Raw genomic sequence first — 13437 nt, forward strand, 5'->3', positions numbered from 1 at the left:
GCAGAGGTCAGGCTGGAGGAGCAGAGGTCAGTGGAGGAGCAGAGGTCAGTGGAGGAGCAGAGGTCAGTGGAGGAGCAGAGGTGAGTGGAGGAGCAGAGGTCAGGCTGGAGGAGCAGAGGTCAGGCTGGAGGAGCAGAGGTCAGTGGAGGAGCAGAGGTCAGGCTGGAGGAGCAGAGGTGAGTGGAGGAGCAGAGGTCAGGCTGGAGGAGCAGAGGTCAGTGGAGGAGCAGAGGTCAGTGGAGGAGCAGAGGTCAGGCTGGAGGAGCAGAGGTCAGTGGAGGAGCAGAGGTCAGTGGAGGAGCAGAGGTGAGTGGAGGAGCAGAGGTCAGGCTGGAGGAGCAGAGGTCAGTGGAGGAGCAGAGGTCAGTGGAGGAGCAGAGGTCAGGCTGGAGGAGCAGAGGTCAGTGGAGGAGCAGAGGTCAGTGGAGGAGCAGAGGTCAGGCTGGAGGAGCAGAGGTCAGTGGAGGAGCAGAGGTCAGTGGAGGAGCAGAGGTCAGGCTGGAGGATCTTGTGCTCTTAAGTAGAAGTGACTGAACAGATGACCACGCCTCTGTTGTCCCAGCGTCCTGTGTGAAGCGTGAAGGCGCAAGAGAACCTGGAGCAGCACCAGAAGGAGAAGGCAGGTGGTGCTCCTCATGGTGCTCCTCATGGTGCTCCTCATGGTGCCTTCTGGTCAGGACACGCCCCTCCCGGGGTCAGCAGCCCGCTTTGGCACTGCGGCTTCTGCTTCTTCCATTGGCAGATGGCGTTGGCGTAGCCCACGATGACCTTGTCCATCCACGTGAGCGGGTGTGGGAAGAGCACGGCGCCCTCGAAGAAGCCCAGGTGACCACCATGAAGGGTCAGGGCGAAGACCACGTTGGGCTTCTTGGCTGAAGACAAAGGACTGAGTTAATTTAGTTGGTCAGCTCATGCTCGAGGGTCAGTTTGTTCAGCTCATGCTCGAGGGTCAGTTTGTTCAGCTCATGCTCGAGGGTCAGTTTGGTCAGCTCATGCTCGAGGGTCAGTTTGGTCAGCTCATGCTCGAGGGTCAGTTTGTTCAGCTCATGCTCGAGGGTCAGTTTGTTCAGCTCATGCTCGAGGGTCAGTTTGTTCAGCTCATGCTCGAGGGTCAGTTTGTTCAGCTCATGCTCGAGGGTCAGTTTGTTCAGCTCATGCTCGAGGGTCAGTTTGGTCAGCTCATGCTCGAGGGTCAGTTTGGTCAGCTCATGCTCGAGGGTCAGTTTGTTCAGCTCATGCTCGAGGGTCAGTTTGGTCAGCTCATACAAGTAAAAATACTTTGCTCTGGTGATTTTACTCCATGACAACAGCCAGAGCCTCTTTTCTTTTACCTGCCAGAGTACGAGGGATGTTCAGCAACGAGTCGTGCACCAGCGGGTCATCAGCAGAGTTCACCAGCAGCAGAGGAACGTTCACCTGTGAGGACAGAAGAAACATCAGGGGCCGGCCTCCTGCTGCCAAGGCACACGAAGTCAACATTAAGGCTGACAAGGCAAAGTGGTGTGGCACACCAACTCCAATATAGAGAAAACATCATCAATTTTTACGTACAATTGATTTGGGTCTGAACATTCAGCTGAACAGCTGTGACTAAGGTCAATATTGATGCATTAAAAAGATGAATCACTCCTTCGAGGCCGCATGAAGGCGACATGTAGTTCTTGCTCCTTAAGTGCCTTTAGAGTTTGACATGTCGACTGTGGGTTGAACAACAAAGATTCCAATCGCCGCCACAGATCAGGGTTCCCTCAGAGTGGTTTGCAATCAGGTCCCTAATATCTGCATAGAAGGTGATATCGCCCCCTGGTGGAGCAGACACATTCAGCAGAGTGAAAACCTATCCATTAACAGCCCCCATATTGTATAATATGTGTCCTTTAAGACCAGAGTTCTGATTCGTAAGAACCATCTCTGAAGACTCACCTCAGATATTCTAAAGAAAACTAAAACTAGTAAAAATGCGCACACACACACACACACACACACACACCTCAAGTCAGGGCCGACACAGCCCATTTACCCATCAGCCCACGGGAAAAATCCCCATATGCCAACCCAGTCCTCATGAAAAAGTGAGGACATGGGAGACAGTGAGGACATGTGGGACAGAGTGAGGACATGAGACAGAGTGAGGACATGAGACAGAGTGAGGACATGAGACAGTGTGAGGACATGTGGGACAGAGTGAGGACATGTGGGACAGAGTGAGGACATGTGGGACAGAGTGAGGACATGGGACAGTGTGAGGATATGACAGAGTGAGGACATGTGGGACAGTGTGAGGACATGTGGGACAGTGTGAGGACAATTGGGACAGTGTGAGGACATGGGAGAGAGTGTGAGGACATGAGACAGAGTGAGGACATGGGACAGAGTGATGACATGAGACAGTGAAAACATGAGACTGTGAGGCCATGAGACTGTGAGGCCATGAGACAGGGAGGCCATGAGACAGGGAGGACATGAGACAGGGAGGACATGAGACAGTGAGGACATGGTACAGGGAGGACATGAGACAGTGAGGACAGCCTACATTGTGGATGAAGTGCACGCAGCTCTCCTTCTCGTAGTACTCTTTGAGAGAACTGTGGCCATGGAACTTTCTGTGCAAAAAGACAATTGAAAAAAAAGAGTTAAAGTTATAAACAGATTTACTTTGTACTTTTATTTGCACATCGAGTATCACGACACAATTAGGATGAAACATGCTGAAGCTCGACATGGACACTCACCGGGTCAGACGAAGCAAGAACAATGACCACGTAAACCTACAGTTTATAGAAGAACAATGACCACGTAAACCTACAGCTTATAGAAGAACAATGACCACGTAAACCTACAGTTTATAGAAGAACAATGACCACGTAAACCTACAGCTTATAGAAGAACAATGACCACGTAAACCTACAGTTTATAGAAGAACAATGACCACGTAAACCTACAGCTTATAGAAGAACAATGACCACGTAAACCTACAGCTTATAGAAGAACAATGACCACGTAAACCTACAGCTTATAGAAGAACAATGACCACGTAAACCTACAGCTTATAGAAGAACAATGACCACGTAAACCTACAGTTTATAGAAGAACAATGACCACGTAAACCTACAGCTTATAGAAGAACAATGACCACGTAAACCTACAGTTTATAGAAGAACAATGACCACGTAAACCTACAGTTTATAGAAGAACAATGACCACGTAAACCTACAGCTTATAGAAGAACAATGACCACGTAAACCTACAGTTTATAGAAGAACAATGACCACGTAAACCTACAGTTTATAGAAGAACAATGACCACGTAAACCTACAGCTTATAGAAGAACAATGACCACGTAAACCTACAGCTTATGGAAGAACAATGACCACGTAAACCTACAGCTTATGGAAGAACAATGACCACGTAAACCTACAGCTTATAGAAGAACAATGACCACGTAAACCTACAGCTTATAGAAGAACAATGACCACGTAAACCTACAGTTTATAGAAGAACAATGACCACGTAAACCTACAGTTTATAGAAGAACAATGACCACGTAAACCTACAGCTTATAGAAGAACAATGACCACGTAAACCTACAGTTTATAGAAGAACAATGACCACGTAAACCTACAGTTTATAGAAGAACAATGACCACGTAAACCTACAGCTTATAGAAGAACAATGACCACGTAAACCTACAGCTTATAGAACAATGACCACGTAAACCTAGTTTATAGAAGAACAATGACCACGTAAACCTACAGCTTATAGAAGAACAATGACCACGTAAACCTACAGTTTATAGAAGAACAATGACCACGTAAACCTACAGTTTATAGAAGAACAATGACCACGTAAACCTACAGCTTATAGAAGAACAATGACCACGTAAACCTACAGCTTATAGAAGAACAATGACCACGTAAACCTACAGCTTATAGAAGAACAATGACCACGTAAACCTACAGCTTATAGAAGAACAATGACCACGTAAACCTATAGCTTATAGAAGAACAATGACCACGTAAACCTACAGTTTATAGAAGAACAATGACCACGTAAACCTACAGTTTATAGAAGAACAATGACCACGTAAACCTACAGCTTATAGAAGAACAATGACCACGTAAACCTACAGCTTATAGAAGAACAATGACCACGTAAACCTACAGCTTATAGAAGAACAATGACCACGTAAACCTAGTTTATAGAAGAACAATGACCACGTAAACCTACAGTTTATAGAACAATGACCACGTAAACCTACAGTTTATAGAAGAACAATGACCATGTAAACCTACAGTTTATAGAAGAACAATGACCACGTAAACCTACAGTTTATAGAAGAACAATGACCACGTAAACCTACAGCTTATAGAAGAACAATGACCACGTAAACCTACAGCTTATAGAAGAACAATGACCACGTAAACCTACAGCTTATAGAAGAATAATGACCACGTAAACCTACAGTTTATAGAAGAACAATGACCACGTAAACCTACAGCTTATAGAAGAACAATGACCACGTAAACCTACAGTTTATAGAAGAACAATGACCACGTAAACCTACAGTTTATAGAAGAACAATGACCACGTAAACCTACAGCTTATAGAAGAACAATGACCACGTAAACCTACAGCTTATAGAAGAACAATGACCACGTAAACCTACAGTTTATAGAAGAACAATGACCACGTAAACCTACAGTTTATAGAAGAACAATGACCACGTAAACCTACAGCTTATAGAACAATGACCACGTAAACCTACAGTTTATAGAAGAACAATGACCACGTAAACCTATAGCTTATAGAAGAACAATGACCACGTAAACCTACAGTTTATAGAAGAACAATGACCACGTAAACCTACAGTTTATAGAAGAACAATGACCACGTAAACCTACAGCTTATAGAAGAACAATGACCACGTAAACCTACAGCTTATAGAAGAACAATGATCACGTAAACCTACAGTTTATAGAAGAACAATGACCACGTAAACCTACAGCTTATAGAATAACAATGATCACGTAAACCTACAGTTTATAGAAGAACAATGACCACGTAAACCTATAGCTTATACAAGAACAATGACCACGTAAACCTACAGCTTATAGAAGAACAATGACCACGTAAACCTACAGCTTATAGAAGAACAATGACCACATAAAAACTGCAACCTTAAAGACAGGCCAGTTATATGATTGAACTGAATCAGGAACATTATTATGGACACTTATAAAGTGGACACATTTGCTTGGCTTAAACACTTATGAACATTGTTATACATTAGAGCTATCATTTTATATCATTTTTCATTTTTTAACTAGCACCAATAAAATAGTGGATTTGTGAAGTATTTTGTCTCAGGTCAATTATATTGTGCGTTAAATAGTTATAGCACATTTTCAAAATGGTGGCCATTTTGCCCCGCCCCCGGGGCAGCGCCGGAGCAGCTTGAGTACCTCATGATGTGGTCGTCGATCTGCATGAGGGAGGTGGCTGTGTACAGGCGGCTCAGGATCGCTTCTATGGACGTGATGGAGGCGCCTCCGAACAGACTGTGCCTGGAACACAATAAGGACTTTACACCTGCTGTTTAAAAATATATATATATATATATATATATAATATCAATCATACATATGGCCAGGCTGTACTCAGAACATCAAAACGGCAATATTGTGGCAGAATTCAATCCATATGTTGATACAGAGATGCACATTGTGATACATCACCATTCTCGGCTCACACTTGCGGCTCATCGGCTCACACTTGCGGGGATCCCTCGGCTCACACTTGCGGCTCATCGGCTCACACTTGCGGCTCATCGGCTCACACTTGCGGGGCTCCCTCGGCTCACACTTGCGGCTCATCGGCTCACACTTGGGGGGATCCCTCGGCTCACACTTGCGGCTCATCGGCTCACACTTGCGGGGCTCCCTCGGCTCACACTTGCGGCTCATCGGCTCACACTTGCGGGGATCCCTCGGCTCACACTTGCGGGGATCCCTCGGCTCACACTTGCGGCTCATCGGCTCACACTTGCGGGGATCCCTCGGCTCACACTTGCGGGGATCCCTCGGCTCACACTTGCGGCTCATCGGCTCACACTTGCGGGGCTCCCTCGGCTCACACTTGCGGCTCATCGGCTCACACTTGCGGGGCTCCCTCGGCTCACACTTGCGGGGCTCCCTCGGCTCACACTTGCGGGGATCCCTCGGCTCACACTTGCGGCTCATCGGCTCACACTTGCGGGGATCCCTCGGCTCACACTTGCGGGGATCCCTCGGCTCACACTTGCGGCTCATCGGCTCACACTTGCGGGGCTCCCTCGGCTCACACTTGCGGCTCATCGGCTCACACTTGCGGGGCTCCCTCGGCTCACACTTGCGGGGCTCCCTCGGCTCACACTTGCGGGGATCCCTCGGCTCACACTTGCGGCTCATCGGCTCACACTTGCGGGGATCCCTCGGCTCACACTTGCGGGGATCCCTCGGCTCACACTTGCGGCTCATCGGCTCACACTTGCGGGGATCCCTCGGCTCACACTTGCGGGGATCCCTCGGCTCACACTTGCGGGGCTCCCTCGGCTCACACTTGCGGCTCATCGGCTCACACTTGCGGGGCTCCCTCGGCTCACACTTGCGGGGATCCCTCGGCTCACACTTGCGGCTCATCGGCTCACACTTGCGGGGCTCCCTCGGCTCACACTTGCGGGGATCCCTCGGCTCACACTTGCGGGGATCCCTCGGCTCACACTTGCGGGGATCCCTCGGCTCACACTTGCGGCTCATCGGCTCACACTTGCGGGGCTCCCTCGGCTCACACTTGCGGCTCATCGGCTCACACTTGCGGGGCTCCCTCGGCTCACACTTGCGGGGCTCCCTCGGCTCACACTTGCGGCTCATCGCTCACACTTGCGGGGCTCCCTCGGCTCACACTTGCGGGGCTCCCTCGGCTCACACTTGCGGCTCATCGGCTCACACTTGCGGGGCTCCCTCGGCTCACACTTGCGGCTCATCGGCTCACACTTGCGGCTCATCGGCTCACACTTGCGGCTCATCGGCTCACACTTGGGGGGATCCCTCGGCTCACACTTGCGGCTCATCGGCTCACACTTGCGGCTCATCGGCTCACACTTGCGGGGCTCCCTCGGCTCACACTTGCGGCTCATCGGCTCACACTTGCGGGGATCCCTCGGCTCACACTTGCGGGGATCCCTCGGCTCACACTTGCGGGGATCCCTCGGCTCACACTTGCGGGGATCCCTCGGCTCACACTTGCGGCTCATCGGCTCACACTTGCGGGGATCCCTCGGCTCACACTTGCGGGGATCCCTCGGCTCACACTTGCGGCTCATCGGCTCACACTTGCGGGAATCCCTCGGCTCACACTTGCGGGGATCCCTCGGCTCACACTTGCGGGGCTCCCTCGGCTCACACTTGCGGGGCTCCCTCGGCTCACACTTGCGGCTCATCGGCTCACACTTGCGGGGCTCCCTCGGCTCACACTTGCGGGGCTCCCTCGGCTCACACTTGCGGGGCTCCCTCGGCTCACACTTGCGGGGCTCCCTAGGCTCACACTTGCGGGGATCCCTCGGCTCACACTTGCGGCTCATCGGCTCACACTTGCGGCTCATCGGCTCACACTTGCGGGGCTCCCTCGGCTCACACTTGCGGGGATCCCTCAGCTCACACTTGCGGCTCATCGGCTCACACTTGCGGCTCATCGGCTCACACTTGCGGGGCTCCCTCGGCTCACACTTGCGGGGATCCCTCGGCTCACACTTGCGGCTCATCGGCTCACACTTGCGGGGCTCCCTCGGCTCACACTTGCGGGGATCCCTCGGCTCACACTTGCGGGGCTCCCTCGGCTCACACTTGCGGCTCATCGCTCACACTTGCGGGGCTCCCTCGGCTCACACTTGCGGCTCATCGGCTCACACTTGCGGCTCATCGGCTCACACTTGCGGCTCATCGGCTCACACTTGGGGGGATCCCTCGGCTCACACTTGCGGCTCATCGGCTCACACTTGCGGGGCTCCCTCGGCTCACACTTGCGGCTCATCGGCTCACACTTGCGGGGATCCCTCGGCTCACACTTGCGGGGATCCCTCGGCTCACACTTGCGGCTCATCGGCTCACACTTGCGGGGATCCCTCGGCTCACACTTGCGGGGATCCCTCGGCTCACACTTGCGGCTCATCGGCTCACACTTGCGGGGCTCCCTCGGCTCACACTTGCGGCTCCCTCGGCTCACACTTGCGGCTCATCGGCTCACACTTGCGGCTCCCTCGGCTCACACTTGCGGCTCATCGGCTCACACTTGCGGGGCTCCCTCGGCTCACACTTGCGGGGATCCCTCGGCTCACACTTGCGGCTCATCGGCTCACACTTGCGGGGCTCCCTCGGCTCACACTTGCGGCTCATCGCTCACACTTGCGGGGATCCCTCGGCTCACACTTGCGGCTCATCGGCTCACACTTGCGGGGCTCCCTCGGCTCACACTTGCGGGGCTCCCTCGGCTCACACTTGCGGGGATCCCTCGGCTCACACTTGCGGCTCATCGGCTCACACTTGCGGCTCATCGGCTCACACTTGCGGCTCATCGGCTCACACTTGCGGGGCTCCCTCGGCTCACACTTGCGGGGATCCCTCGGCTCACACTTGCGGGGATCCCTCGGCTCACACTTGCGGCTCATCGGCTCACACTTGCGGGGCTCCCTCGGCTCACACTTGCGGGGATCCCTCGGCTCACACTTGCGGCTCATCGGCTCACACTTGCGGGGCTCCCTCGGCTCACACTTGCGGCTCATCGCTCACACTTGCGGGGCTCCCTCGGCTCACACTTGCGGCTCATCGGCTCACACTTGCGGGGCTCCCTCGGCTCACACTTGCGGCTCATCGGCTCACACTTGCGGCTCATCGGCTCACACTTGGGGGGATCCCTCGGCTCACACTTGCGGCTCATCGGCTCACACTTGCGGCTCATCGGCTCACACTTGCGGCTCATCGGCTCACACTTGCGGCTCGTCTGCAGTAGACCTGCTCACTGACTAAAGACCAAGCTTTGCTGCTCGTATCACATGCTTATGATTCTAGAGTATTCGATCAACACATTTCACAATCTGCATCTGAACAATAAACACGTTACTACTTCAAGTGGGCAGAATATGAACAAATACTTGTGTGAGAGGATGATTTTCTTCATGTTGTCAGCCATGAGGAAGTTGTAGAAGCGCCTGAAGTGGTCCCACTGCAGGAACGTTTCCTGGGCCCTGGAGGAGCACAAGCAGTGACCAGTGAGTGACCAGTGAGTGACCAGTGAGTGCTACATCACAGACAGGTCAACATGTCCAGTGGTGAGAGCAGAGAAGCATGTGCAGCTCATTTCATCATAAATAGGCTTATGTATGTGTGAAGAAACGGGTATTTCAAAACCATGTTGATTACAGCAATAAAACAAAAGATACTTTAATAAAAGATAATTTAACCAATATACTTAGGTATAATGGTTACCAATCAAAATGAGTCAAAATTCAAAAGTAGGACTAAAATTGAAAATATAAAGTAAGGAAAGCGATCTCTGAAATGCAATGGTAACCCAGGTGACAACTCACATGTTTGCCCCTTTCCTGATTTCTTATTTTTTTTGTCACACTTAAATGTTTCTATTGATTAAATACATTTAAATATTAGTCAAAGACAACACAAATATACATAAAATGCCGTATTTAAAAGTTTTTTTTAATCTTAGTCTGATAATAGTTGCTTATTTGGCCCTGTGCACACTGGTCAGACCTGTGCACACTGGTCAGACCTGTGCACACTGGTCAGACCTGTGCACACTGGTCAGACCTGTGCACACTGGTCAGACCTGTGCACACTGGTCAGACCGCTTCTTAAAGGAGGATCTTACGTTCCACATGTGAGTGTGATGCATCATTACAAAGCTTAGGCCTTCTAGTTTTGCAGATGTGCAGATGACACATGATGTATGGATGATGTATGGATGATGTATGGATGATGTATGGATGATGTATGGATGATGTATGGATGATGTATGGATGATGTATGGATGATGTATGGATGATGCATGGATGATGCATGGATGATGTATGGATGATGTAACGATGTCTTACACACGTAAGACATCGTTTTAAAGGCCAGGAAACACTTTAACATCTATTTCAGGCTTTTATGTCGTTCTAAACTGTCAACTCATCCAAGCCCGTTCTTTTGCGTCCTGACCGTGGTGCTGAACTGATCACGTCACTTTGAATCGGCCCCTAAACTACGCATTTTTTCTCATTAATTAATGACTTTTTTCTCATTATTTAATGAGTTTATTGTCATTAATTTACGACTTTTTCCCCAATAATTAACGTCTTTTTTCTCATTAATTAATGACATTATTCTCGTAGTGCAGTGCATTTTTTTTTGGGGGGGGGGGGGGGGGGTTGGCCCTTATACTCCGCCGTAGTCTAATAAAGCCTACGACAAAAAAAATATATATTAATATAACTTGGACAAGCTTGGCGGGCCGGATTGAAAGGCCCAGCGGGCCGGATGTGGCCCGCGGGCCGTAGATTGGGGACCACTGTATTAGACAGTAGATGGAATAAGAAAGAAAGGAAGGGGAATGATGAGAGAGAAAAGAGGACATTCAGCAAATGTCAGAGTCAAACTCACGATACTGTGGCTGAACGTTCATTTTACCTTTCGCCTGTAATTCCCACATTTCCCCAAGAGATGCCACTGTTCCCTCTAAGCTGCGCCTGCGCAGCTGCGCACTGCTCGCACATAAGATCTATGGCACGCAGAAAATAAAATTCATCACAAACGGCCACTGTGGCCAATCAAGCAGGAAGCACAAGTGTTTGACACACTGTAGATCTTGTGGACAGTAGAAGCACTGTCCAGGGGACACGTCGTGTTCTCTACATTTAAAGTTTCAAAACGCTCTGTGTTTTATTACAATCAGACTCATATTCACTGAGAAATTAGTCTTATTAGTCCCGCAGCGCGGACCGCGGCCCAAGGCGCAGCACGGCCCGAGGCGCAGCGTGGTTCAATAGACACTGGCGTGTCACTATTGTGTAAATGAGATTTTCTTGGCCAGACCTGACTCACGAGTCAAAGACACATGTGCATCATTATCTGGACCATATTTCTGTGTAAATATCTCATGTCACAGTAAAACTCACTCCATGAGTACGAGCTCAGAGCAGATGATCCTGATGTGAAGACACAGGTAAATCAGCTCATACAGAGTCATCAAGGACAGAGGGGACAGAAGGGACAGCTGTGATTTGTCCTAAAGCGGGACTAAAGCGGACAGAGGGTGCGCCGCGTGGGTTAGGGAACTGTAGCCCTGGCACTGTAGCCCTGGCACACACTGACTCTGGGCCTCACCTGAGGGCACTGTAGCCCTGGCACACACTGATGCAGCACACCACACGCTCCTGGTTGGTCTGGCTCTCTCCCAGGAACTTGCACGCGATGTTTCCTCCCAGACTGAAGCCCACCACAATGAGCTTTGTGTGAGAGTATGCACGCTTTATGTAGCCCACCATGGCAGAGAACTCCCAGGTACAGCCTGTTGGGACACATCAAAAACACATGTTAAGAAGGTAAAAGTGTCTGCTATGCAGACGATGTTCTAACATCGATTCTTAACAATCTTAGAGAAAAATAATACCCCTCTTTTCTCCACTATGAAAGAAGATCTTTAAAATGGGACTCTTCCCATACTTAAGACTATGTCAAATGATTGAAACTACATTTCCAGTCCACTTGGATTAAACTAAGCAATGACAGTAGGTCCTCTCCTCCTCCTGCAGATGATCTTTCAGCTGCAACGCACTATTTAAACCAAACTGAAACAACCACGTGGCACTTTATATCACATGGAACATACACACGCCGTCAGGAGAACAGGGATTCAGACCTTTCCAACGTGTGGACGCCATCCAAGGCCAGCATGTGCCCTCCAGAGTCAAACTGCTGGTCCTAAATGAGGACGACAAGCTTCCCAGTGAGTCCCAGTGAGTCCCAGTGAGTCCCAGTGAGTCCCAGTGAGTCCCAGTGAGTCCCTGTGAGTCCCTGTGAGTCCCAGTGAGTCCCTGTGAGTCCCTGTGAGTCCCTGTGAGTCCCAGTGAGTCCCAGTGAGTCTCTGTGAGACCCTATGAGTCCCCGTGAGTCCTCGTGAGTGCAAAAGCTCTGGTGGACATTCCTGCAGCATCCAGCGTGGGTATGTATGTGCATATGTAAGATCAGAGTTAATATTTGGTACAGAAGCCTTTGTTTACAGTTACAGAGGTCAAAGGTTTCATGCAGCTCTTGAACAAGTTTGCACAATCTGCAGCAGGGATTTTGGTCCGCTCCTCCTCCACCACTCCTCCTCCTCCACCACTCCTCCTCCTCCACCACTCCTCCTCCTCCACCACTCCTCCTCCTCCACCACTCCTCCTCCTCCACCACTCCTCCTCCTCCACCACTCCTCCTCCTCCACCACTCCTCCTCCTCCACCACTCATCCTCCTCCACCACTCATCCTCCTCCACCACTCATCCTCCTCCACCACTCATCCTTTTCCACCACTCATCCTCCTCCTCCACTCATCCTCCTCCACCACTCATCCTCCTCCACCACTCATCCTCCTCCTCCACTCATCCTCCTCCACCACTCCTCCTCCTCCACCACTCCTCCTCCACCACTCCTCCTCCTCCACCACTCCTCCTCCTCCTCCACTCATCCTCCTCCACCACTCATCCTCCTCCTCCACTCATCCTCCTCCACCACTCCTCCTCCACCACCACTCCTCCTCCACCACTCCTCCTCCTCCACCACTCCTCCTCCTCCACCACTCCTCCTCCTCCACCACTCATCCTCCTCCACCACTCCTCCTCCTCCACCACTCATCCTCCTCCACCACTCATCCTCCTCCACCACTCATCCTCCTCCACCACTCATCCTTTTCCACCACTCATCCTCCTCCTCCACTCATCCTCCTCCACTCATCCTCCTCCACTCATCCTCCTCCACTCATCCTCCTCTCCTCCTCCACTACTTCTGAAAGGTGTTTAGGCAGATTCATTCAAAAACAGCAGTAAAAGTTTATAACACTACGCCTGACTCATGGCAGGGTAAGGCCATTACCATTCTGTTCCATGTGTGAGTGTTTGTATGGGTGTGAACAGAGGGAGTTACCGTAGGTGAACATGCGCGGGGAGGTGAGCTCGATGTTGGGCAGCGCCCCCAGGTGGTTGAGCACGGCACAGCGGTAGCCGTCTTTCTGGGCATGATCCACAAAGGTGCGGATGTAATGCTTCTCACTGTGGTTTCCAATCCCAGGGCATATCACCATGGTAATGTCCTCTGGGCACACAAAGGGGAAACAAAGTTGGGTCAAAGAGAAAACTACAATAGGAACACCA

At 50.8% G+C, this 13437-nt stretch overlaps 1 protein-coding gene across 1 annotated transcript in view; it reads right to left on the minus strand.

The window, feature by feature from the left end:
* Nucleotides 1-642: 642 nt before the first annotated feature.
* Nucleotides 643-13437, minus strand: part of LOC140380759 (monoacylglycerol lipase ABHD2-like) — a 14437-nt gene continuing 1642 nt past the window's right edge. The window contains exons 3-9 of the mRNA XM_072464659.1: nt 13211-13378; nt 11415-11598; nt 9185-9277; nt 5463-5564; nt 2534-2603; nt 1332-1416; nt 643-872 (exon numbers count right to left, since the gene is read on the minus strand). Coding sequence (XP_072320760.1) covers nt 658-872; nt 1332-1416; nt 2534-2603; nt 5463-5564; nt 9185-9277; nt 11415-11598; nt 13211-13378 — 917 coding nt within the window. The 3' untranslated portion in view covers nt 643-657. The remainder of the gene's footprint in view (nt 873-1331; nt 1417-2533; nt 2604-5462; nt 5565-9184; nt 9278-11414; nt 11599-13210; nt 13379-13437) is intronic.

Source organism: Eucyclogobius newberryi, unplaced genomic scaffold (genome assembly GCF_026437365.1).
Source record: "Eucyclogobius newberryi isolate DKJ021-1_F unplaced genomic scaffold, fEucNew1.0.hap1 SCAF_5, whole genome shotgun sequence".
NCBI lineage: Eukaryota > Metazoa > Chordata > Actinopteri > Gobiiformes > Gobiidae > Eucyclogobius > Eucyclogobius newberryi.